Raw genomic sequence first — 27919 nt, 5'->3', positions numbered from 1 at the left:
ACAGAAAAGGACTCTTTCGTGTCAAAATGAAAATAGATCTAAATTAATTACAAATATAAAACACAAAATAATTGACTGCCTAAGTACTCAGGGAATAGGGAAAGAGGAATCATGGTTGGGAAAAGGGGACGGGAGAGGGGAGGGAGCAGGAATCACCAGAGAGACATCCTGTAAGGATCAGTAAGTCATCAAATGGAATTAAATGACCTTGCCTGATGCGTCATGGCCAGCTGAGTCTGCACCCATGCCACCCCCTGTCCCTGGTACTCCTTATCTGCCATCTGCCCCACCCCCTCCCACCTTCACCATTCCCAACATCCTTTGCTCCCACCAGACTTGCTCTCCACTCCACATTGACAAATACAGCACTGTGCAAAAGTCTCAGACACCCTAGCTATATTTGTGCCTGATTTTTGCATAGTACTGTATAAAACCAGATTCCAGGTCAAGAAATTAAGGTTTCTCCTGTTATCCAATTATTCTCTAAGTATTTCTTCTGCAGTGAATGGAGCAGATGTGTTGGTAGTTTGTGAGGTGAGGTGTATCTAGTGGGTTTCTGTATCCTCCTGGTTCATGACCCTGAGGTTCTCAATACATTCCAAATGCTCTTTCTCTGATCTGAGACACTACTTCCATCGCAGACTGTACGGTTAAAGAAAATTGCCTGAAAATAGAATGTTACCTGGGTTTCAGCACCTAAGTTACACGGAAAGATTGAACAAGTTAGGTCTTTATTCTTTGGAGCATAGAAGGTTGAGGGGGGACTTGATAGAGGTATTTAAAATTATGAGGGGGATAGATCGAGTTGACGTTGGCTTTTTCCATTGAAAGTAGGGGAGATTCAAACAAGAGGACATGAGTTGAGAGTTAGGGGTCAAAAGTTTAAGGGTAACACGAGGGGGAATTTCTTTACTCAGAGAGTGGTAGCTGTGTGGAACGAGCTTCCAGTAGAAGTGGTAGAGGCAGGTTCAGTATTGTCATTTAAAGTAAACTTGGATAGGTATGTGGACAGGAAAGGAATGGAGGGTTATGGGCTGAGTGCGGGTCAGTGGGATTAGGTGAGAGTAAGTGTTCAGCACAGACTAGAAGGGCCGAGATAGCCTGTTTCCGTGCTGTAATTGTTATATGGTTATAAAATTGTTTCACATGGATGTTGACAGCCTTATTAAAATAAATTCTTAATATTGTCAGTTTGTTTTTACCATGTCTACTCTCTGGTGAATTGATGCATTTTCTGTGATAAAGTACTAAGCCTAAACAATTTTCTGCCACCTATCGCCTGATCCATCACCTATCGCCCGATCCATCACCTATCGCCCGATCTCTCACCTGCCAGCTTGTCCTCCTTCCCCTCCCCCAACTTCTTATTTTGCCTTCTTCCCTCTTCCTTTCCAGTCCTGATGAAGGGTCTTGGCGCAAACCGTTGACAGTTTATTCCCCTCCACAGATGCTGCCTGACTTGCTGAGTTCCTCCAGCATTTTGTGTGTGTGTTGCTCAGGATTTCCAGTCTCGTGTGTCCCAATTACCTCCCGCAGTTGATGTGATAAATACATCTTACTAAAATGATAGTTTTGTTCCAAATAAAGAAAAGAATGGGTGACCTTGTAATTATAGGATACATTTCACATCTTCCTCATCTTTCAAAGCATTTCACAACAAATTACTTGTAAAATTTAGCTTCTATTTTGTCGTGGACAAAATAGAATTTTAGAGTCAACCAGAGGAGTAAACAATGCGTGGAATGTGGCCATGCGGGGCAAGGTCCAAACTGAACACCTCTCATCCCAGTACTGAGCATTCCTGAATGCACTTGTCATGAGAAGGGCAGACAGTGCATTGAAGACATCCGTCTACTGGGAGGGTATACACACGGACCAAGAACTGAACTACCGCAGCAACCACCCAGCCTGCATTCGCACCTTAGTTATGGGAGCACAAACACACTGCAGCACCAACGAACGTCAGACCAGGGAAAAGGAACACTTATTCAAACTGTTTCAGATTAACAGTTACCCACAGAATTCCCCTCGCACCTCCCCCACCCCCCGAATCACTTCATGCCCTGACCAATCAAGAATCTTTCAACCCCTGCCTTAAATTTGGCCTCCACACCTATCTGTGGTAATTAATTCCACAGATTCATCACTCTCTGGCTAAAGAAATTCCTCCTCATCTCTGTTCTAAAAGGACACCCGTCTATTCTGAGCCTATGTCCTCTGGTCTTAGACTCTCCCACCATAGGAAACATCCTTTCCACATCTGCTCTATCAAGGCCTTTCACCGTTCAATAGGTTTCAATGAGGTCACCTCTCATTCTTCTGAATTCCAGTGAATAAAGGTTGGGAGACTGTAGGTCTGACACGGTGGTCAGCAGCACAGGGGCGCCGCAGGGAACCATACTCTCTCCGGTCCTGTTCACCCTGTACACATCAGACTTCCAATATAACTCGGAGTCCTGCCATGTGCAGAAGTTCGCTGATGACACGGCCATAGTGGGATGTGTCAGGAATGGACAGGAGGAGGAGTATAGGAAACTGATACAGGACTTTGTGATATGGTGCAACTCAAACTACCTGCGTCTCAATATCACCAAGACCAAGGAGATGGTGGTGGACTTTAGGAGATCTAGGCCTCATATGGAGCCAGTGATCATTAATGGAGAATGTGTGGAGCAGGTTAAGACCTACAAGTATCTGGGAGTACAGTTAGACGAGAAGCTAGACTGGACTGCCAACACAGATGCCTTGTGCAGGAAGGCACAGAGGCGACTGTACTTCCTAAGAAGGTTGGCGTCATTCAAAGTCTGTGGTGAGATGCTGAAGATGTTCTATAGGTCAGTTGTGGAGAGCGCCCTCTTCTTTGTGGTGGCGTGTTGGGGAGGAAGCATTAGGAAGAGGGATGCCTCACATCTTAATAAGCTGGTAAGGAAGGCGGGCTCTGTCGTGGGCAAAGTACTGGAGAGTTTAACATCGGTAGCTGAGCGAAGGGCGCTGAGTAGGCTACGGTCAATTATGGATAACTCTGAACATCCTCTACATAGCACCATCCAGAGACAGAGAAGCAGTTTCAGCGACAGGTTACTATCGATGCAATGCTCCTCAGACAGGATGAAGAGGTCAATACTCCCCAATGCCATTAGGCTTTACAATTCTACCGCCAGGACTTAAGAACTTTTTAAAAGCTATTATTAATGCTTTTGAGATAGTGATTTAGATGCATATCATATTTTTTTTTACTGAGTTAAGTATTGTATGTAATTAGTTTTGCTACAACAAGTGTATGGGACATTGGAAAAAAGTTGGAATTTCCCCATGGGGATGAATAAAGTATCTATCTATCTATCTATCTATCACAGCTATCAAACGCTCTTCATATGACAAGCCGTTTAATCTTGGAATCATTTTCATGAACCTCCTTTGAACCATCTCCAGTTTCACATAATTTCTAAGATAAGGGCCCAAAACATTTCAGGATGTATATTATATACATTTCTCTAACATTAAATGTGCCTTTGAAACTGCTCACAATACTCCAAGTGAGGCCTTATCAGTGCCTTATATAGTCTCAACAGTACATCCTTGCTTTTATATTCTAGTCTTCTCAAAATTAATGCTAACGTTGAATTTGCCTTCCTCCCCACAGACTCAACCTGCAAATTAATGTTTAGGGAATCCTGCACAAGGACTCCCAAATCCCCTCCGCCCCAGATTTTTGTACTTTCTGTCCATTTAGAAAATAGTCAACCCTTTCATTTCTTCTACCAAAGTGCATGACCGTACACTTCCTGCCACTGTATTCCATCTGCCACTTCTTTGTCCATTCTCCTACAGGGAGAAAGTCATGCAGACTTTACTCAACAAACATTGAAACATGCAACCTTGCTCTAAGATCAAGAATATCTCAGAAATGACAGCTCGTCTGCTCGAATTCCATGGCATCACAATCGCTCATAAACCAACGGCTACTTTAAGGAAGCTTGTCTCTAGAACCAAGGTAAAGGAACTGACAAAACCAATGTGGTGTGTAGAATCGCCCATGGAGACTGCAACTGCATCGATTAGGCAGGACTTAAACTCACTTAGAATACAAACTGGCGGTACGGAGACATGATCCACTCTCTCTGATCTCCATACATGAAGACCAAGGACAGGACTTTAACCGGGACACTGCAGTGGTTTTTAGAAGCGTGGTTTTCTGATAACTCCGTAAACAGACATATCAAAATAAACGCCATCTACAAATCCCCAAGAGCCAAAGAGATGCAAGGCAAGAGAACTCAAAGATCAGCTGAAGGGGTAGCCAATCAGGACTGAGGCAAGCAAACAGTATATAAATGTGAGCACCCCCAGAGAGAAACACCAACAACTGCGCACTGACGATGTCACCTCGACTGGAGATGAAACGTCTGCAAGCTGATGCCAAGCTTGGTGAACACCACAACATCAACGGCTCAACCCAAGCTATGAATATTCACCACCATTCTAAATTGTGCAAAAGTCTTGGGCACATGTGAAAAAAGTTCTATAAAGCAAAGATGCTTTCAAAGATAATGAAATTAATTGTTTAGAAATATATTTAAAAACTACTTAAAGAGCAGTAAACAGTTACAAACTAAATCAAAGCAATATTTGGTGTGACTACCCTTTGCCTTTAAAACTGTATCAATTCCCTTAGGTACACCGTCATGCAGGTTTTAAAGAAAATTGGCTGGTAGGTTTGTTCAAATATCTTGAAGAACTTGTCACAGTTCTTCTGCAGGTTTTGGCTGTCTCGCTTGCTTCTGTCTCTCCAGGTAATCCCAGACAGGCTCGATGATGTTGAGAACAGGGCTCTGTGGAGGCCATACCATCTGAAACCATGTAAAAAATCTAGGGTGCCAAAGACTTTTGCATAGTACTGTACATTCACCAAGGAGAAGGATGTGGGAGATAACGAGTTCAGTTGGGGGTGCGTGGATAATCCAGAGCAGGTCAGTATTAAGAAAAGGAAGGTGTTAGATTCCATGAGGATTGATAATTTTCCAGGATCTAATAATATCAATCCTACGTTGCTATGGGAAACTGAGGGGGAGATAACTGGAGATTTTTACATATTTGTTAGCCACTGGCGATAGTCAGAAGATTGAGGGAAGTTAATATTGTTCCCTTATTTAAGGACAGTAGTGATGAGCCAGATAGTGAAAGGGTATTGAGCCTTCTGTCGGGTTGAGGGAAATTACTGGAGTAAATCCAAAGGAACGTGGAATAATATGCTTGGAAAGACAGGGATAATCAGCATGGCTTTGTGCAGGAGAACTCCTCCAACTCTGATCTGATTTGAGTGTTTTGAGAAGGTAACAAAGAAAATAGATGAAGTCAGGATTATACACATTATCCATATGGACTTCAGTAAGGCATTTGATAAGGTCTTGCATGGTAGGCTTGTCCAGAAAGCTATCTAGCCAAATGGATCTGAAAAGGGCTTGGTGATAAAAGCCAGAGTGTTGTGCAAGGATGCATTTCCATTGGTTACCATTGACATATTACAGGGATTGCTGCTGGATATCCTTGATATATAAAACATATCAACATTTGATGCACTTATGAAGAAGGCACATGAGCAGCTGTATTTCTTGTGGAATCTCAGAATGTCAGATATGTCACCAAAGTTCTGCAGATGTTCTATGGAGAGCGTTCTAATTGGTGGCATCGCTGTCTGGTATGGAGGGAGGGGTAATGCACGGAATGGGAAAAAGCTGCAGAGAGTTGTAAACTCAGCCAGCTCCATCACAGACACTCCACCAGCATCAAGGACACCTTAGGAAGGCAGCATCCATCTTTAAGGAAACTCACCACCCTGGGCACACCCTTTTCTCATCATTACCATCACACAGGAGGTCCAGGAGCTTGAAGACACACACTGAATGTTTTAGATAGATAGATAGATAGATAGATAGATAGATAGATACTTTATTCATCCCCATGGGGAAATTCAACTTTTTTTCCACTGTCCCATACACTTGTTGTAGCAAAACTAATTACATACAATACTTAACTCAGTAAAAAATATGATATGCATCTAAATCACCATCTCAAAAAGCATTAATAATAGCTTTTAAAAAGTTCTTAAGTCCTGGCGGTAGAATTGTAAAGCCTAATGGCATTGGGGAGTATTGACCTCTTCATCCTGTCGGAGGAGCATTGCATCGATAGTAACCTGTCACTGAAACTGCTTCTCTGTCTCTGGATGGTGCTATGTAGAGGATGTTCAGAGTTATCCATAATTGACCGTAGCCTACTCAGCGCCCTTCGCTCAGCTACCGATGTTAAACTCTCCAGTACTTTGCCCACCACAGAGCCCGCCTTCCTTACCAGCTTATTAAGACGTGAGGCGTCCCTCTTCTTAATGCTTCCTCCCCAACACGCCACCACAAAGAAGAGGGCGCTCTCCACAACTGACCTATAGAACATCTTCAGCATCTCACTACAGAACAGCTTTAGGAACAGCTTCTTCCCCCTCTGCCATGGACTCTACCTCACTACTTTGCTCTCTTTTTACGTTACTTTTATGTGTCTTATTGTACCTTGTAGTAATGGTTTTATGTATTGTACTGCCTCAAAACAACAAATTTCACACCAGATGTTGAATTTTCACTTCTTCCCTCTTCCTTTCCAGTCCTGATGAAGGGTCTTGGCCCAAACCATTGACTGGTTATTCTTTTCCATAAATACTACCTGACCAGCTGAGTTCCTCCACCATTTTGTGTGTGTTGCTCTGGATTTCCAGCATCTGAATCCCCTGTGTCTGCGATAATAAACGATTCTGATACATATATTAATGATTTTCATGTGTACATAGGAAGCATGAGTGTTAAATTTGTGAATGACATGAACGCTGGAGGTGCAGTGTATAATGATGTCTATGTGTACATCAGGATATACTGTACTGTGCAAAAGGTCTTAGGTATATACATACAACTAAGGTGCCCAAGACTTTGCACAGTACTGTAGTAATTTTATGTATTGCTCTGTTCTGCTGGAACAAAAAAATTTCATGACATATGTAAGTGATGATAAACCTGATTCTGATATGAGTCTTCATTGTGGACTGAGAGAGGGAAGGTGACAGGGAAGGAGAATCATGGTTGGGAAAAGGGGAAGGGAGAGGGGAGGGAGCGGGAAGCGCCAGAGAGACATTCTGTAATGATCAATATGCCAATTATTTGGAAAGAAATGTCCTTGCCTGGTGCCTCAGGGCTGGGTGTGTCTGCACCTGGACCACCCCCTCAACCCACCACCTGTGACACTCCTTCTTTGCCTACTGTCCCACACCCCTCCCACTGCGCTCCACCCTCTCCGTTCCCAACATTGTTTGCTTCCACCAGACTTACAAACTCACTCTCCGTGCCACGTTGATGTTTACAGTACTGTGCAAAAGTCTTAGGCACCCCGAGCAACAGCATATATATGTCCTAAGGCTTTTGCACGATTACGTACACATAACAAGACATATTTACCTCAAAGGTACTGAATTTCTAAGCAGCTTTCAAATTGATTAATTTGACACTTCAAGCTCAGTCAGCACCACCCAGTACTGTCCACAGCATTCAACAGGCTGTCTGCTGCACTCTGTAGATTCAGCACTACACTATTCAACAGCGCAACTGAGCAAAGAACAATACCACTCAGTCCTTGATACCAACTGGATGAATGCTGTATCTATTAAGTGTTATTGCCTTTATTCTCCCTTGTATTTTATTTATGAAATATTTATTCAAAGGATTTATTAAAAGAAAAAATAAATTTCTGAATAAATCTCCGGAGGGTTCTGAGGAGGTTCACGAGACTGATCTCAGAAATGAAAGGGTTAACGTATGATAAGTGTTTGGTGGCTCTGTGGCTGTATTATCTGGAGTTTAGAAGCCTGAGGGGGAACTCATTGAAAGCTACTGAATATTGAAAGGCCCAGATAGAGTGGATGTGGACAGGATGTTTCCTATAGTGGGGGAGATAAGGACCAGAAGGCACAGCCTTAGAATAGAAGGATGTCCCTTTAGAACAGAGATAAAGGGAAATTCCTTTAGCCAGAGGGTGGTGAATCTGTGGGATTCATTGCCAGACGGCTGTAGAGGTCCAGACATTGAGTATATTGAAAGTGGAAGTTGATGAGTTAATTAGTAGGGGTGTCAAAGGTCAGGGGGAGAAAGCAGGAGAATGGCGTTGAGAGGGAAAATAAATCAGCCATGAGTGAATGGCAAAATAAACTCAATGGGCCAAATGGCCTACTTCTACACCTATATTTTAAAGGTGTTGTGGCCTTGCCTCCTAGTTACTGATTTAACAAGAGCTGTAATCAAGGGTTATCAAAGCTCATCACGTATTTGTCTTCTCCATTTTAATGAAAACCCTCTCTGATATTTTCTCAGAATCAAAATTCCACACCATTTTCATCCTCTTGCCATATCTTTCCTGTAGGTGCTTCACATATGGGGTTCAGAGAGTGGGTTGATGGGATTAGGCAGAAGAACAGCTTAGCTGAAACCAGAAGGGCTGAAGGGTTTGTTTCTGTGCTGTAGTGTTCTATGTAATACTCCAAAAGAAAAAGATTCAAAAATTATTTAAAGGAATGCCTGAAATAAAGGGATGAGAATAAAAAATAAAGACACAGAGCATTCTGGGTACCATGCAGAATGGTAAAAATAAAATATTTTTTATTTTTTATTTAATCAGTAAAAATATTGCTGAATATTATAAATCTTCAGTCATATTCTGTTCTTGAAAGCTATATTGAAAATAAACAATACACTCAGAAGCCACTTTACCAGCCACCTCCTGTACCTAATAAAGTGGCCACTGAGTGTATGTCCATGGTCAATCTATCTTTGATCGGGTGTTGTGTAAAAACCCAGATCTTATTAGGGAGTTTAACATAAAGGAACTCTGAGGAGGCAGTGATCACAATATGATTGAATTCACACTACAATTTGAGAGGGAGAAGCACAAGTCAGATGTATCAGTATCGTAATGGAATATAGGGAATTACAGAGGCATGAGAGAGGAGATTGCCCAGGTGGAGAATACTGGCGGGGATGACGGCAGAACAGAGATTGTTGAAGTTTCTGGGACTGTTCATAAGGTGCAGGACAGATATTTCCTGCAGAGGAAAAAGTTTTCAAATAGCAGGAGTAGGCAACTGTGGCTGACAAAGGAAGTTAAGGATTGCATAAAAGCCAAGAAAAGGGCATATAAGTAGAAAAGTGAGTGGGAAGTTAGATGGTTAGGAAGCTTTTTAAATCCAACAAAAGGCAACTAAAAAAGCTATAGAAAGGGAAAAGGTTAAATATGAAGGCAGACTAGACAATAATATAAAGCAGGATACCAAATGTTTTTTTTCAGTTATATAAAGAGTACATGGCAGATGAACGTAATGGGTACTTTGCATCAGTCTTCACTGTGGAAGACACTAGCAGTGTGCCAGAGGTCTGTGAGTGTCGGGGAGCAGGAGTGAGTGCCATTGCTATTACAAATGAATAAGTGCTAGGCAAACTAAAAGGTCTTAAGGTGGAAAAGTCACCTGGACCAGATGGACTATATTCCAGAACCCTGAGAGAGGTTGCTGAAGAGATAACGGATGCATTGGTCATGATCTTACAAGAATCACTTTATTCTGGCACGGTCCTGGAGGACTGGAGGATTGCAAATGTCACTTCACTCTTTAAGAAGGGATGAAGGCAAAAGAAACGAAATTATAGGCCAGTTAGTCTAACCACAGTGGTTGGGAAACTGTTGGAGTTTATTATTAAGGAGATTTTGAGGTACTTGGAGACTAATGAAAAAATAAGTCAAAGTCAGCATGGTTTCTGTAAAGGGAAATCCCGCCTGACAAATTGATCAGAGTTCTTCAAGGAAGTAACAAGCAGGGTGGACAAAGGAGAGGCAGTAGGTGTCATTTACTTGGATTTAAGAAGCCGTTTGATAAGGTGCCACACATGAGGCTGCTTATCAAGATAAAGTCCTATGAAGTTACAGTAAAGCCACTGGCATGGATAATGGAATGGCTGTCAGGCTGGGGGGCAGCAAATGGGAATAAAAGTGGCCTTTTCTGGTTGGCTGTCAGTAACTAGTGGTGTTCCTCAGGGGTCAGTACTGGAACCGCTGCTTTTCACATTGTTTGTCAATGATTTAGATAATGGAATTGATGGCTTTGTGTCAAATTTTGCGGATGATACGAAGATAGGTGGAGGGGTAGGTAGTGCTGAGGAGGCAATGCGATTTCAGCAGGACTTAGACAAATTGGAAGAATGGGCCAAAAAAATGGCAGGTGGAATACAGTGTTGGAAATGTATGATAATACATTTTGGTAAAAGGACAAATAGTGCAGATTATTATCTAAATGGGGAGAAGATTCAAACATCAGAGGTGCAGGGGGACTTGGGAGTCTTCGCGCAAGACTCCCAGAAGGTTAATTTACAGGTCCAGTCTCTGGTAAAGAAGGCAAGTGCAATGTTGGCATTTATTTCAAGGGGAATAGAATATAAAAGCAAGTAGATAATGCTGAGACTTTATATGACACTAGTCATGTCACACTTGGAGTATTGTCAACAGTTTTGGGCCCCATATCTCAGAAAGGATGTGTTATCATTGGAGAGAGTTCAGAGGAGGTTCACAAGGAGTATTTCAGGAATGAAGGGGATAACGTATGAGGAGCGTTTGACAGTTTAGGGCCTGTGCTCACTGGAATTTAGAAAATGTGGTGGGATCTCATTGAAACCTACCGAATGTTGAAAGGATTAGATAGGGTGAATGTGGAGAGGATGTTTCTATTCCAGAACTAGAGGGCAGCAGCCTCAAAAGTGAGGGGCGACCCTTTAGAACAGAGGTAAGGAGGAATGTTTTTTAGCTAGAGTGTAGTAAATCTGTGGAATGCTGTGCCTCAGACTGTGATGGAGGCCAAGTCTGTGGGTATACGTAAGGCAGAAGTTGATAGTTTCCTGATTGGTCGGATATCAAAGGATATGGCGAGAAGGCTGGTGTATGGGGTTGAGTGGGATCCAGGACCAGCCATGATCCTGGTGGAGCAGACTCAGTGGGCTAAATGGTCTAATTCTGTCCCTATGTCTTACGCTGCAGTAGCCTATCCACTTCAAGGTTCAACGTGTTGTGTGTTCAGAGATGCTCTTCTGAACACCACTGTGGTAATATAGATAGATACTTTATTATCTATGTGGTTACTTGAGTTACTGTTGCCTTCCTGTCAGCTTGAACCAGTCTGGCCATTCTCCTCTGACCTCTCTCATGAACAAGCTGTATTTGCTCACAGAACTGGCGCTAAATGGATGTTTTTTGTTTAGTGGACCAGTCTCTATAAACTTTAGTGACTGCTGTGTGTGAAAATTCCAGGAAATTGGCAGTTTCTAAAATACACTAAACACCCCATCTGGTACCAATCATTCCACAGTTAAAGTCACTTAGAACACATTTCTTACCCCATTCTACTACTTAGTCTGAACAACAACTGAATCTTTTGAACCTTTTATGCATTGAGTTGGTGCCACATGATTGGCTGATTAGATATTTGAATTAATGAGCAGGTGTACCAGTGTACCTAACTCAGTAAAGTGATCATTGAGTGTGCTTTGAATGTGGAATTTTACTCGGTTTTTCACTAATCACTTTATCATGGTGTAAATAAACTTGTTCTGATCAATAGTGAATTTATTTGGGATGTTAAGAGAAGAGCAGCATTGAATGTGGTTGCATTGTTTATTTCTATTATTATGGATTATTTTTAAAACATATTCAGCTAAAACTAAAGATGAGAGGTAGATAAGGCACTAGAGTTTTGCCATTCAGTTACATGCAATCTCAGTACAAATCATGAAGTTGGTGAAAGGTTAGTAAGAGAGTTCAAGGTACTTGATTTCACATGACTCAAACAATAAATATACTTTCAGGAAGTATACTGCTTGGCGTTTAGTAGATAGAGCAGAACATTGGTGATTGGAATTTCATAGTGTTAGGATTCCTTTCACCACTTTATTAGGTATACCTGCTCGTTAATGGAAATATTTAATCATCCAATCATCTGGCAGCAACTCAAAACATAGAAGCATGCAGACATAGTGAAGCGGTTCAGTTGTTGTTCAGACCTAAACATCAGAATGGGGAAAAAATGTGATCTATCTGACTTCGACCGTAGATTGGTTGTTGGTGCAAGACAAACAAGGTGGTTTGAGTATCTCAGAAAACTGTCGATTTCCTGGGATTTTTATACACAACAGTCTCTAGAGTTTACAGAGAATGTTTCAAAAAAACAAAAAACATCCAGTGAAGTGGCAGTTCTGTGGGTGAAAATACCTTGTTAATGAGCGAGATCAGGGGAGAATGGCCAGCCTGGTTCTAGCTGACAGGAAGGCAACAGTAACTCAAATTACCACATATTATATTACAACAGTGATGCGCAAAAGAGCATCTGTGAACACGCATGTCAAACCTTGAAATGGATGGACTACAGCAGCAGAAGACCACGAACGTACACTCAGAGACCACGTTATCAGTTACAGGAGGTACCTAATAAAGTGGCCACTGAGCATATATTTGTTCGCAATTTTGTTAGTAATTATTAAACCAGAATTTGCAGATTTATGATCCAAATATTTAAATTAACTTAATTAAGATATGTCATCATAAATAACCATCTGATCTGTGTGTTGGAGAACAAATGTTAACACTAGTTATCATTATGTGCCCTGTTATATGACGTGGGTGATCATGGTCTCATGACCATGATTGTTCTTGGCAAATTTTTCTACAGAAGTGATTTTCCATTGCTGCCTTCTGGGCAGTGTCCTTACAAGCTGGGTGACCCCAGTCATTGTCAATACTCTTCAGTGATTGTCTGCCCAGCGTCAGTGGTCGCATGACCAGGACTTGTGATATGCACCAGCTGCTCGTACGACCATCCACCACCTGCCCCCATGGCTTCACATGACCCTGATCAGGGGGCAAAGCAGATGCTACACCTTGCTCAAGGGAGGGTAGGAATGCCTTACACCTTCTTTGGTGGAGAAATATCTTCAACCCGCCACCTAAACCGTAGTGCCATTTAAACATTAACAGTCCTTGTAACACTTGTTTCATTCCAAATTAAGCCACTGCTAAAGCTTCCACTCATGGCATGAAACAGAAACAACTTTAATATAAATTCACGTTTGATTAGAGGGGGCATAATTCTAAGGTGACTGAAGGAAAGAATGGGGGAAATATCAGAGGTAAGCTTTTTTACATGGGGTGGTGGGTGCCTGCAACATCCTACCAGGGGTGTTGCTAGAGGCAGATATATTAGGCCCACTTAAGAGGCTCTTAGACAGGCATGTGGATGAAATGAAAATGGAAAGCTAGGTAGGAGGGAAGGGTTAGATTGATCTTTGAGTAGATTAAAAGGTTGGCACAACATTGTGGGCCGAAGGGCCTGTACTGTACTGTAACTTTCTATGTTCTATAATTTATTGTCAAATCAACTAATTCAGTTCTCACGGAAGAGAGTTAATTAAAACAATAGATAGACCTCAGTACATTTCAATAAAGTGCAGCATAATGCTGTGTTTTTATATCATTTTAAAATTATTTCAGCACTTTTGTTACGATTTGTTCCCCAATTTCTCACAGGACAACCAATAATTATATACAGTATTCATGTTTGAGCTCGTTTAATTGTCATTCAGCCATACATGAATACCCATGAACACAGCCAAACAAACCAGCATTTCTCCAGGGCCAAGGTGCAAAACACAATACCAACAGTCACACAGAGCACAAGGCACAAGAGATCAGTCAATATACTGCCGCTCTGTAAACTTCAGATTCCATTGTGCATTAAAATCCCAGGAGATCAGCTGTCTCTGAGATACTCAAGCCACCCCATCTGGCACCAACAATCATTCCACAGTCAAAGTCACTCAGATCACATTTCTTCCCCATTCTGATGTTTGGTCTGAACAACAACTGATCATGTCTGCATGCTTTTATGCATTGAGTTGTTGCCACGTGATTGGCTGATTACATATTTGCATTAATGAGCAGGTGTACAGGAGCAGGGATAATAAAGTGGCCACTGTGTGTCATTTGCTTAATCTATCAGGGCTATTTCCGGCCGTGTCCCTCCAACATCAGCCCTGTTTAGTGACTCATTCCTTTTCTTTTCAAACCTAGAATCAAATTCAATTTAGTTCACTGTTACCTGGTTGTTTCTTTACTGTCAGATAAATAACTAATTCAAGCTTATTACTCAACACTAGGTCTAACATGGCCTGTTTAAATAAGGTCACATGTTACTTCCAATACACATACTGCAAGTTCAAGTTCAGCTTTCCCGTCATTCAACCATACACATGTACACAGCTAAAGAAAAATTCCTTCCTCTGGGGCCAAGGTGCAAAGCACAGTATATATGGTCAGACACCGCACATACAAGAGGTGACGTGGCCTAATGTAGAAGAAGATGAGTTACTAACTTCAAACTTTCTGCATAATCACTCAAAGAGTTGACCTGCATGCACGTGTAAGGAGAGCTGTATAACTCGTCTCCTTCTACCTTAGGCCACAAACTTATCAATCACTCATCCGTGGACACTTTCTGCAAGTCCAAGATCCGAATGCTCCATGATCGCTGGACTGAGTGTATAAATGTAGGAGGGGACTATGTTGAAAAATAAATGTGCTAGGCTTTCTAAAATTGACTCTTTCGACCTTAGGCCATGAACTTATCAATCACCCCTTGTATAGTCAGACACAGTAAATATAATCACACACAGCACAAATAGTCACACACAACACATTTAGTCACACATAGTACATAGTCACACACAGCACATACAGTCACACACAGCACATAGTCACACACAGCACATAGTCACACACAGCACATAGTCACACACAGCACATAGTCACACACAGCACAGTCACACACAGCACAAATAGTCACACACAGTACATACAGTCACACACAGCACATACAGTCACACACAGCACATAGTCACACACAGTACATACAGTCACACACAGTACATACAGTCACACACAGCACATACAGTCACACACAGCACATACAGTCACACACAGCACAAATAGTCACACACAGCACATAGTCACACACAGCACATAGTCACACACAGCAGTCACACACAGCACATAGTCACACACAGCACATACAGTCACACACAGCACATAGTCACACACAGCACATACAGTCACACACAGCACATAGTCACACACAGTACATACAGTCACACACAGCACATACAGTCACACACAGCAGTCACACACAGCACAAATAGTCACACACAGTACATACAGTCACACACAGCACATAGTTATGATCCAGTCACAATATAATATTAGCACAAGCCCCTGAGTGACATGGCCTGACGACGGACAGGTTGACATAAAGTGTGAGGTGCGTGATTACGTAAGACAACATAATGTTACTGGCACCGTTATAATAAAACAAGGAGTCATATGAACATGTGAAACAGCAGCAATAAAAGATGAAAAGTGACCAGTGCAGGATGAGAGTGTGTCTGTGAGCTGGGGAGTAGAGAAGGGGGGGAATGTGGTGGCCAGGCTTTCAGACAGCGTGTACATCTGTCCTTCTGGCAGCAAGGTGTTAAACAAATCCAGAGCCTGCAGGAAGAAGCTGCTACCCAGAATCCAGAATCAGGTTTAATATCACAGGCATATCATGAAATATGTTGTTCTGTGCCAGCAGTGCACCAGAATAGATTATCAATAAATCTATAAATTACAATAACAAACATGTATAAAAAAAATAAACTAGGGCAAAAAGAGTGCAAAAAAGGAAAAAATATTTGAGTACATGGTTCATTGTCCATTCAGAAATCTGATGGCAGAGGGGAAGAAGCTGTTCCTGAAACATACAGTGTGTGTCTTCAGGCTCCTGTACCTCCTCCCTAATGGTCGCGATGAAAAGGGGCCACGTCCTGGGTGATGGGGGTCCTAAATGACTGATGCCACATTTCTGAGGCATCGTCTTTTAAAGAAGTCCTTGATGCTGGGGAGCCTAGTGCTCATGGCTGAGTTTACAGTTTTTTTCCGATCCTCTGCAGTGGCCCCTCCATACCAGATGGCATACATTATTCTTTCCAACAGGAATCGCAGGACAACTGACAGCAACAAAAAACAAACAGCTCTTTGACTTCCTTTCCACCATTAACCCTCACCACTACGTCGGCAGAGTTCAGCTAACTCATTACACCGGACATCAAACCAGGAATCATTCTGCCCTGTCACATAACGTTGGGTTTGTGAACAATCAATAGAAACACGCCTTGTTTTATTTGAGGTGTTGAGCAAAGTTTAATCGGCATAATTGTGGATCGGACCATAGTTCATGTTATGATGTGTTCCTGGTTTCTGGCTGATCCCTTTTAGCTGCTAATTCATGCAATTTTGGTCGGAGCAGACTGGCTCTGTGGCCTGAAGTTAAAGAACAACACAGCACTAGATTAAACTAAACTGAGAGGAACTAAATAACGCCTGTACTGTTTGATGTCTTGTGCTTTGGTGTTTCATACAATAAAGTTGAACGTCAGACTGGATGTCCCTATAGAGGACTGTGAGAATGGCTGAGAGGATCATGGGGGTCTCCCCACCATCCACTGAAGACACTTACCAGGAGCGCTGAATAGGCAGGGCCATTCGTATTATTAAAGATCCCACCCACCCATCCAGAATCCTCTTTGACTTTCTACCATCAAGCAGGAGACTCCGACGCATAAAAACAAGGACAGTCAGGATGGAAAACAGTTTCTTCCCCCAGGCCATTAGGCTTCTGAACTCCCTGCCAGATCGCATTCAAAATGTCACCGGTTAATCTGTTCCGTATCTTACAACAGTTAAGTTATGCACTCTAGTTTGTTTATTTATATGTAATCCATCTGTAAATTTCATCCTTACTTTCATAAGTTATTATGTGCTCTGAGTGTTGTGTTCGGAGAAACCTCATCCCATTTGATGGTATATATGTATATAGCTATTGACAATAGACTTGACTGAAGGCACACACTCAGCAATTCAGAAACACCTTCTTCCGCTCTGCCATCCGATTCCTAAATGGACAATGAAACTGTGAACACCAGCTCACTATTTTAGTATACATTATTTCTGTTTTTTGCACGATTTTTAAATCTATTCAATATTTGTATACTGTAATTGATTTATTTATTATTTTTTTTTCTTCTATATTATATATTGCATTGAACTGCTGCTGCTAAGTTAACAAATTTCGCGACTCACGCCGGTGATAGTAAACCCGATTCTGATTCTGACTTGACGTGATTTATGTGCTGTGTGTCTCGCTCATTTTTTGTCGTTTGCAAGATTTGTTCTCATTTTTGCATGTTGGGGATTTGGTGTTTTCTTTGAACAGGTTCCATGCTGTTTCTTTGTTTTGTGGCCGTCTGTGGGGAAGACAAACCTCAGGGTTGTAAATTATACACACACTTTGATAATAATGCACCTTGAATCTTTTGAGCATTTCAGACTGTTACATAGTAAAGTAGATTTCATTAGAGGAAAATAATGATGAGGTGTTTTCTTCGGTTTTCAATTAACTAAAGAATCTATTTCCAGAGTGACCGTTAGCTCATCTACTCGAGAGAAATGTGCACGGCTTTCTTACTCACCATTTTCTCTTGTACCAATAGCAGCAACAATGACGGCAACTGTCCACTGGTTCAGTATCCTCTTGATCATAGGAACGTAGTTATCCTTCACTTCTTGAAATGAAGTTTTGTCATTGACAGAGTATTTGAGAACAATGATGTCTGCCAGCCCAACTATATTCCGTGACTGATACCAGTCGTTGTCGAATAATTCCTGACAAAGAAATGTTGAGAATTTTCATTGGCACCCGGAAGTCAAAATTCAGTCGTCAGAATTTTCCCCGCATATTGTTCACACCCAAAACAACATTTCGCATCATAGCACAACCAGAACCAAACGTTAACTCCATGAAACACTGAAGCAGGTTTAGGCCATTCAGCCCATCAAGTCTGCTCCACCATTCCATCATGGCTGATCCTCGCTTTCAACCCCATTCTCCTGCTTCTGCCCATAATCTTTGAGACCCTAACTAAATAAGAACCCATCAACCTCCAGTTTAAATATACCCAATGATGTGGTCTCCACAGCTGCCTGTGGTAATTAATTCCACAAGTTCATCACCCTCTTGCTAAAATGTTTCTTCTCATCTCTGTTCTTAAGGTTTGTCCTAGTATTCTGAGGCTGTTCCCTCTGATCCTAGACTCCCACATTATAAGAAACATCCTGTCCATGTCCACCATATCTGGGCCTTTCAATATTCGATAGGTTGCAATGAGAAACCTACCTCTTATAGATGGCCCTATAGATCTACATTACCAAGCTAAGCTGGGGACGTACAGGATGAGAAATAATTTTAACTTTTTAGAGCATGTTACCAGATTCAGAGTAGTGGTTGTGTCTCTGCCATGGTTATAATTCCCTTCTGTAAAGCCTGTACACATTGGAAAATTAAATGTGAATCATCTAATGGACTCACAAATCATAGGATGAACTAATTCAATTCCTAGTGCTAACAAGGGCTGCCTGGTAGGAATTCTCTTTTGATTGTATTAAATGGTAGTTTTATTTTTATGTACGTAACTTTTCATATTAAAATTCCTATTTACTTCTTTAATACTGCAATTTTAAAATGACCAAAAGTTGTATGATTTTTTGAGTGAGCTACTTCTAAATGACGTACTGGTATATATGAATACGTGTTGTGCTGACCAACATATCAGCAATGCCATTAAATCACTCATGGTAATCCTTAATATTATAGGTCAAAGTAAGTTTATTATCGAACTATGTATAAGTCACCATAAAATACATCGAGATTCATTTTCTTGCAGGCATTCACAGGAAAATAAAGAAAAACTACAGAATTTTTGAAAAGCTATAAATAACAAAAACAGCCAAATAACCAATATGTAAAAGAAGACAGATCGTGCAAGTAATAAAGTAAAAAATAATTGTTTTCCAATAACTTATTATTATAATCTAATAACATTCTTCCTCCATATAATTGACCAAGCTGTGACTTTCAGATTTTTCTGTTTCTATTTTGAAGTTCTAACAGTATCTTATTATAAGGATTATTGAGTTTGACAACCTCGCCCGAGGATTCAAAATAAACAAACTCACAGTCACCCAGTTGTGTGAACAATGTTCCTGCTTCATGCTTGTAATAAGAACATATCCTTTTCCTAACTTTTAAAAATGTTATTGTCAATTTATTCTGACAAGTCCATTCCTCAGGGAAGATGTGCTAGCTACAGAGAAAAAGAAAGTCACAAAGGACAGATATCAGACTTGTATGTTTTGAAGAAGCATCTTTGAGCTTGGGGCATTAATTTGATATGAATTTAAAATTGATTGAAGAAGCTTTTACCAAGCATGAGTCTGGAAGTTCACACATAGACCTATTAAACTTTGAAGTAACAAAGCAATCAAACAACAGCTAATCTCTAAGATTAATCCATTCAAAGGAAAATGTAAGATGGTTGCAGTTCTCCAACCAGTACTTCAACTGAGGAACATTAGAGGATCTCAGTAGCAAAGATGTGCAACTTGGAACTGAATTGGCTGGGTGCAGAACAGGCAAAGGGCAAAGGACTGGCGGTAACAGACCCATCCAGAGGGTCAAAGGGGCCCTAAATTGATTGTATGACACAGTAGCAGAGACTCTCCTTTCATGTACTGTATAGATAGATAGATAGATTCTGGGTAATTGAAATCAGTACATTTTGGCTCAATTAAGCAACTGTTTCAATTAGCTGAAGTTTTATGGAAATAATTAAAAAGGTATAACAAAGACAATTTACTGCTTAACAGAGCAACAAATGAAGTATTTAAATGAAATACAGAACAAATTAGAATGTGAAGAAAAAGAATTTCAGGATGTATATTTTATACATTTCTCTGACATTAAATGCACCTATTGAAACTACAGTGCTATAAAACTGTATTAGTTCCTAATAATTATCGATGGAGGAATTAATCCGGTGCATGCCACCATGTCCTTTTGATTGGCTGTAAATAAACAAAGTCAGTGCAGACACTTGTGCAGGTAATTGGCTGCCTTCACACAATGGTTTCAATGATTACGTCCTCTAATTCTTCATTTTCATTTTAACATTCAAGATGATTGTTGATACCTTCAAATTCTTCATAGTTCCTTACGTGTTGAAGCAGTGAAATTGTTTCATTTTCACTCCTGGCCATTTCTGGCACATCCAACCCTGAATGCTTGAAACTGCAGCATGCATGCCAAACAGTTCTGAATTGTGTTATTGCTTACTTCTTGCCAACAAACAGTGACAAAAAATCACTAACAAGAGAAAGTCTGCAGATGCTGGAAATCTGAGCAACACACAAAAGATGCTGGAGGAACTCAGCAGGCCAGGCAGCATCTATGGGAAAAAGTACAGTCGACATTTTGGGCCAAAACCCTTTGGCAGGACTGTTTCCTGAACCCAAACACATGCAACTGTTTGGATGAAGCATGGTGCAGTATCTAATGGCCAAGCAAGGGCACGTGACTGAGGCTCAGTAGAAAATGTATGGCAAAAGTCTGCTGTCCCAAATAAACAAAGGGAATTCCTGCCACTTTCTCGATTAGTTTTTGTTCTTTAAGAGTCATCCCAAATAAGCAGCTGCGTGTATATATATCTCTTGTCATTTATAGTACGTCTTAGAAGAAGGCAATGGCAAGCCATTTCTGTAGAAAAGTTTCCCAAGAACAATCATGGTCACCGTGATCACATATGTCGTTGAGCGTCTGGCTCAACTGTGCCATGGAAGGTCTTGTGATCAGAATTCTATGCTGCCCGTCATCCTGAGTGACAGCATCAGAGTTTGATTGGCACCAGTGTACCAACTGCCAGGCACTGGTGATGCATCAAACACAATAATCTATTCACATATTGCCCTTAATACTTGTACTCTTCTCTTTTGATGGAAGGAATGACCACTGTCAGTGTTAGCTATATTAAGGGAACAATAAACTTTCTCAGTCACTGTTATAATCCTGTTGTTTGTTACATGAAACTTATACCTCAGTTGCACAAGCTAATAATCGCTGCCCCAGCAGTTCTCCAAATGGTACAGTACATCCTGATTGATTTACTTCTAAATAATTACTACCCAAGAAAAGTGACCTGCATATTAAGTAGCAGTGACTGCTCTATGGTTACTAAAATATTATACGTACCATTTCTTCCCCTGCATATTTAAAAACCTAACATGAATATAGATAAGCAAAAACTTGTGTTTTCACTACATCTTATAGTTATGTAGTCAAAACCAATATTTTTATTTCAATGAACTTTAAATAAATTCTGGATGACTATTTGAAAATTCTTTAGTTGTCTTTCAATGAATTCCTTACTCCCTTAATCGAAATTTCAGTAGCCAAATCTGGTTCTTCTAAAGGTGTGTGTTATGATTATGTGTCCTCCCCAGGTTCGGGGGTTCAGCCCAGGGCTAACAACCCAATTGTGGCAGAAACAGTCAAGAAGAATCCAACTACATGAGTACGACAGTATTCCTGAGTCTCCACCTGGGACTTGCGTGACTGACAGTAACGAAAACCGAGAGGAAGCTACTGACACGATGAAGGAAGCCCTGAACACCAGCAGAGATGGAGGACCTTCATTGCTGCCCTAAAAGCCAGTGGTGTAACTGGCAGTAAGTAATTAAGTATGATTACATATTATAATAGCAAATGTTGATTTTCCAATGTGTTCTTCACAGCATGTTTGTGCTACTTATCTTTAAAAGGAGCGGCTAATCCAGGCATGACCCTTTAATGTCACTGGACGATATCGTGATAGGAAGTGGAGGCTGAGTAATGTACAAAGGCAACTAATGACTAACTTTAACAAACTTCCATGTTCGTTACGTGGAGTGTATATTGACTGGCTGTATCACAGCCTGGAATGGAAACACCAATGCCCTTGAAAGGAAAATCCTACAAAGAAGTAGTGGATATGGCCCAGTCCATCATGGCACTGGTGTTCCCAACGACTGAGCACATCTACACGAAGCACTGCTTTGAAAAGCGGGGACATCCACCACCCAGGCCATGCTCTCTTCCTGCTGCTGCCATCAGGAAGGAGGTACAGGAGCCTCAGGACTCACACCACCAGGTTCAGGAACAGTTGTAACCTCTTTCAACCAGTAGGCTCTTGAATCAAAGGGGATAACTTCACTCAATTTCAATTATTGAGATGTTCCCACAACCTACCGACTCACTTTCAGGGACTCTTCATCTCATGTTCTTGATATTTATCACTGGTTGTCTGCCCTGTTGATGTGGTCATTCATTGATTCTATTCTGGTTATTAAATTTATTGAGTATGACCACAAGAAAATGCATTTATATAGTGACATAGATGTAATAAATTTGATAAAAAATTATTTACTTTGAACTTTGAAAATTATAAAGGGGAGCTTCTTCAGAGTTGCAGCCCTTATAAATGATTTTTTGGAAGAGATAAAATCAGAAAAGGTAGAAAATAATAAACACAGGAGATTCTAAATACTGGCAATCTGGAGTAATAAACACAAAATGCTGGTGGAACTCAGCAGGTTAGGCAACATCTCTAGAAAGGAATGAGAAGTCAATGTTTTGAGACAAGACCCTTCATCAGGACAGGGAAGAAGCTAGAATAAGAAGGTGAGGGGAGGGGAAGAACTATAAACTAAAAGGTGATGAGCACATGGTCAAACAGTCAGACAGCAGCAGACACCACAGAGGGGGAGCAGTGAGAGAGAGCATCTTCCATTGAATTGAAGATTTGAAATAACTGTTTTTTCAAATCTTCTCTCTAAATACGGCTTTATAAGGCACTGGTGAGGCCTCACTTGGAGTATTGTGAGCAGTTTAGGGCTCCTTGTTTAGAAAGGATGTGCTGGTATTTGAGAGAGCTCAGAACAGGTTCACAAAAATGATTCCAGGATTGAATATGAGGAGTGTTTGATGGCTCTGGACTGTACTCACTGGAATTCAGAAGAACGAGGAGGGGATCTCATTGAAACCTATCCAATGTTGAAAAGCCTAGATAGAGTGGACATGGAGAGGATGTCTCCTAAGGTGGGAGAGTCTCAGAGCAGAGGACACAGCCTCAGAATAGAGGGACATCACTTTAGAACAGAGGAGGAATTTCTTTAGTCAGAAGGTAGTGAATCTGTGGAATTCATTGCCCCAGGTAGCTGTGGAAGTCATTGGGAATATTTGGTTGATTAATTAGGGCAATAAAGGTTACATGGAGAAGCAAGGAGAGAGGGAAATGCATGAAACATGATGAAATGGCAGAGCAGACTCGATGGGCTGAATGGCCTAATTCTGCTCCTATGTCTTATGGTTTTGATAACACATTGTTTTATGATTTATGTTAGAATGAGAAAAGTTTAAGCAGACTCTCCCGTTACTCTCAGGAGTCGAAAGGATGAGAGAAGATCTCAGGAAAGGTCTTAAGGGGCTTGGCTGGGCTGATGTGCAGTTGACTCCTTTGGCTGTGGTGACTATAAACAGAGGGAAATAAGGAGTCAGTATTTCAGTCGGAGATGAGATTTTTTTTCCACTCGAAAGGTAATAAACTTTTCCAATTTGTCTCTCTAAAATGATTGCGTGGAAACACAGATGCAAGAGCTCTTTCAGAATGGGGATTCCATATTTCACAGATATTAGGAAACTCAATGAATATGGAGTTAGTGCACTTTGCAACGCCGGGGTAAAAATAGATCAGTCATGATCTTAATGAAAGGGGTACCTCAATTACGTAAAACAAGTGTTTCAAAATAAGGCAAGGACAGGCACAGTACGGGTTAGATGGGCCGAAAGGCCAGTTTCTCAGGTGATTAGAAAAGACAGAATGTCTGCGGTTCACACAATTAACCAGGCCCTAACAAAATTACATTTCGACACTGCAAACTTCATAACTGTTCGCCCTCGGGTAAGTGGATGGTCAAATGGAACAAGGGGAACAGTGAACTTCAGCGGTAGGGTGGGTTGTGGAGGGGTTCAGGGGAGGTGACCATAAATTATTCCACGGGACGTCCGTGCACAGCCCTCCCGGGTTTCAGATGACTCTAAACGAGTCCCGTTCGGTACTTCTCGCCTCCTTACCCAACTTGGGCAGTCGTGAATCAGCACTCTGACTCTGCCGAAAACGTACGCTTGGTACTCAACGAAGGCAGGGAAGGTGATGTGGGTAGCAAAGCCCATTAGCCGCCTCTCCTCGATGTGCCGGACGATCGCATGCCTGCCGAAGTAGGTGGTGATCAGATCCGGCTGCTGGAGACTCTCGTCAAATCCCCCCTTCTCGTTCCCCAGCGCCACGATGCGAACCGACCTACAGAAGCGAAGAGGTTAGAGAGAGTGAGCGGGACCAGCACTAAGCCGGGAGACGCTGCGGGAAGCCGGCCGGCCGGCCGGGGCTTTGTGCTCCCGTCCCCCGACATCGAGCTGCACAGCCTTGATTTTTGTCTTGCATCGATCGGGGTTCAGTCAACATGCACACGCACACGCACACACACACACACAAAATAAACCACCGTCCATCGGCAGGTCTGCCGCTATAACTTACATGATTTATTACTGCGTTGGCAGCTGACCCAAAGCGGGAAGCAGACAGCGCGATTTATTCATAGTTCTTTCGACCCGCACAACAAAGAAACTAGTGGCGAGCTGAACCGGCAGCCCGGGACTGGAAGCGGCGAACTTTACTCTTCCTTTGCCACTTTCTCCGAGGACGGTGCGAGCGCCCGCCCGCCTGCCTACCGACCGACCGACCAGACGGACGCCGCAGCCCGCCGGCACACGCAGCGATCTCCGGGCACCGGACCGAGATTATATTTATATGTATCCACAAGCCCAGGTCCACTCGGAGGCTTCCGACTCCTGACGTCAGTGAAGCTCGCCAGACGGAGAGAGAGAGAAAAAAATCGATTTAAGTCCTCCCGCAAAATATAAAATCGTACAATCCGAGCGGCCGTGAGCCGGCGAGCGAAAGTGTTGGCAACGGACTGCCGGATCCCGCTGCTAATTCGGGTCTGAATTACACAGGCGGAGGAAACAGTGGTAATCGAGTACGTGAATAACAGGAGGGGGAGATTTCAAACGCAACCCCGGTCACTTGGGAGAATAGAGAGAAAGAGAGAGAGAGAGAGAGAGAGAGAGAGGGAGAGGGAGAGGGAGAGGGAGAGGGAGAGGGAGAGGGAGAGGGAGAGAGAGAGAGGGGGGGGGTAAAAATCAGCGGTGGTGGCGTCGGTCTTGGATCAATGTGTGCTGTGTGCGCGTCTCTCTGTCAGCTAACGCGGGTGTCGCAGACAGCTGCGGGCTGTCACTTGACACCATTGTTTGGGACTGTGACACGAGTGAAAATGCAACAGTAATCGAGCCTCAGCACTTTTAACGCAGCGGATAGTTTTGCTAAACTTTTTTTTTAAAACCACTATACATTCATTCCATCTCTTACTGTAAGGTCTGGACAATACAAGTATGGACAATAATCCTAATGCTGTGGTAAGACTTCATTGGTCTTCCCAAACATGGCAATGACCCGCTGTAGTACACTCAGTGGCCACTTTACTAGGTACCTCCTGGATTTAAAAAGTGGTCACTGAGTGATGTTTGTGGTTCTTCTGCTGCGGTAACAACACTTCAAGGCTCGACGTGTTGTGCGTTCAGAGATGCTCTTCTGCACAGCACTGTTGTTACACGTGGTTATTTGCTTTGCTGTTGCGTTCCTGTCAGCTGGAACCATTCTGTCTAATTTCCCCTGACCTCTCACATTAACAAGGCATTGTTCGCCCACAGAACTGCCACTGACGGGATATTCTAGGCTTTTCGCACCATTCTCTGTAAACTCCAGAGACTGTTGTGTGTGAAAATCCCAGGAGATCAGCAGTTTCTGAGATACTCGAACCGCCCCATCTGACATCAACAATCGTTCCACGGTCAAAGTCACTTCGATCACATTTCTTCCCCATGCTGATGTTTGGTCTGAACAACTATTGAACATGTCTGCGTGCTTTTATGCATCAAGTTGCTGCCACATGATTGGCTGATTAGGTATTTTGATAAACAAGCCGGTGTACTGGTGTACCTAATAAAGTGGCCACTGAGCATACATTTCATCCTTATAGTAGGAGGAAGGTCAGGGGTTGAAAGGAATAATAAATCAGCCATGACTGAATGGCAGAGCAGACTTGATGGGCCGAATGGCCTAATTTGCCTCTATGTCTTATGGTCTTGAGGTGTGATGGGATAAGTGATACTATAATGGCAATACTTATGTTTAACATGTTCTCTGAACTTGGAATTGGTTTATGGTTCTCACATATACAGATCAATTCATCACAACAGTGCACTGAGGTAGCAGAAGGCAAAACAATACAAGAATGCAGAATAAAGTGTAATATCTACAGACAAAGATAGATGATAAACTGCAAGATCATAATGAGGTAGATTGTAAGGTCAAGGGACCACCTTGTCATTCAATAGTGTTATATCAGTGGGTAGAAGATCTCCTTGAGTCTGGTGCTAAGTACTACCAGGATACTTCCAGCATTGTATAAGCTTTCAAAGTCCCTGTTCCCACAAACAAAATGTAGCAGGAACATTAACAACATTAGCATTTGTCATTTTGTGGAAACAAAGCGGCAGTAACATTGAAGTCACTGGGCATTAAAGAGATATATCTGATGTCATACGTTATATGAAGGCAGAAGGACCTAATTATTTTTTACTCTGACTCCTCTTCTTCTTTTCTGGTCCTGACAAAGGATCTTGGCCCGAAGCGCTGATTCCGAGACGTCGATTGTACTCTTTTCCTAGATGCTGCCTGGCCTGATGAGTTACTCCAGCATTTTGTGTGTGTTACTTGGATTTCCAGCATCTGCAGATTTTCTCTTGAACGCTCTTGCTTGCCCAGATGCGTGCAGCTCCAACAGCATTCAGGGAATTTGATGTCACTCAGGAACAGCACCATTCTGCAGCACTCTCTCTAAGTCACACATCATCCTGGCTTGGAAATACATCCTCATTGCTACCGGATCTGAATGTCTATCCAATAGCATTGTAAAAGGGACCTTCACCAGGAGAGCAGCATTTCAAAGTAGAGTCTCACCACCTCCTTTTCGAGGGTACTTATTCTCCTTCTTAACCCAATCATCCCTACTGGGACATAGGCCGCTGAGGGCAGCTCACCAGTAATCTTTCAAGTTTTCCCCAGGTGTAGCCTATCTTCTTGGTGTATCCTTCCTCTCCCAGGGATGAGCTTCTGTTGGTGTTTCTGGGTTTTTACAGGATGGGGTTGCTAGCCCATGTCCAACCATCCTCCTTTCACAGCCGGGCTTGGGACCATCCATGGCAGAGTTGAGGGTACTTACGGATAGACTGGCTACTGTACTGGCTTTGTCAAGCGCACACCTTCCATATGTTATTTTTAAAAGTGGAATGCCCTAAGAAACGTGGATTTACATCAGTTCTATTTCCCCTGTTGATGGACTAGTTGTCCATCATTTTAATACAGGAACTGGAATATTTAACAATCGTTCGTTCATTATGTGCCATGTCGTATGACGTGGGCAATCCTGGTCTTTCCATGACCGTGATTGTTCTTGGCAAATTTTTCCACAGAAGTGGTTTGCCATTGCCTCCTTCCGGGCAGTGTCTTCACAAGATGGGTGATGCTGCCAGCTCTCTCTTCACGCTCACCATTATTAATCCTCTTCAGAGATTGTCTGCTTGGTGTCAGTGATCACATAACCAGGACACGCAACCCTGATCAGGGGCTAAGCAGGTGCTACACCTCGCCCAAGGGTGACCTGC

General features: G+C 42.2%; 1 protein-coding gene across 3 annotated transcripts in view; it reads right to left on the bottom strand.

The window, feature by feature from the left end:
* rhobtb3 (Rho related BTB domain containing 3) overlaps nt 1-25245 on the bottom strand; it is a 99205-nt gene extending 73960 nt beyond the window's left edge. Inside the window, exons 1-3 of one of the 3 annotated variants that reach the window (XM_073067545.1) lie at nt 24672-25245; nt 24212-24437; nt 17682-17874 (exon numbers count right to left, since the gene is read on the bottom strand). In XM_073067545.1, coding sequence (XP_072923646.1) covers nt 17682-17874; nt 24212-24437; nt 24672-24673 — 421 coding nt within the window. In that variant the 5' untranslated portion in view covers nt 24674-25245. The remainder of the gene's footprint in view (nt 1-17681; nt 17875-24211; nt 24438-24671) is intronic. The other 2 variants (XM_073067535.1, XM_073067554.1) reach the window with 2 other exon arrangements.
* Nucleotides 25246-27919: the final 2674 nt, after the last annotated feature.

This window comes from Hemitrygon akajei, chromosome 2 (genome assembly GCF_048418815.1).
Source record: "Hemitrygon akajei chromosome 2, sHemAka1.3, whole genome shotgun sequence".
In the NCBI taxonomy this organism is placed as follows: domain Eukaryota; kingdom Metazoa; phylum Chordata; class Chondrichthyes; order Myliobatiformes; family Dasyatidae; genus Hemitrygon; species Hemitrygon akajei.
This window is presented reverse-complemented; position numbering and strand designations above follow the sequence as displayed.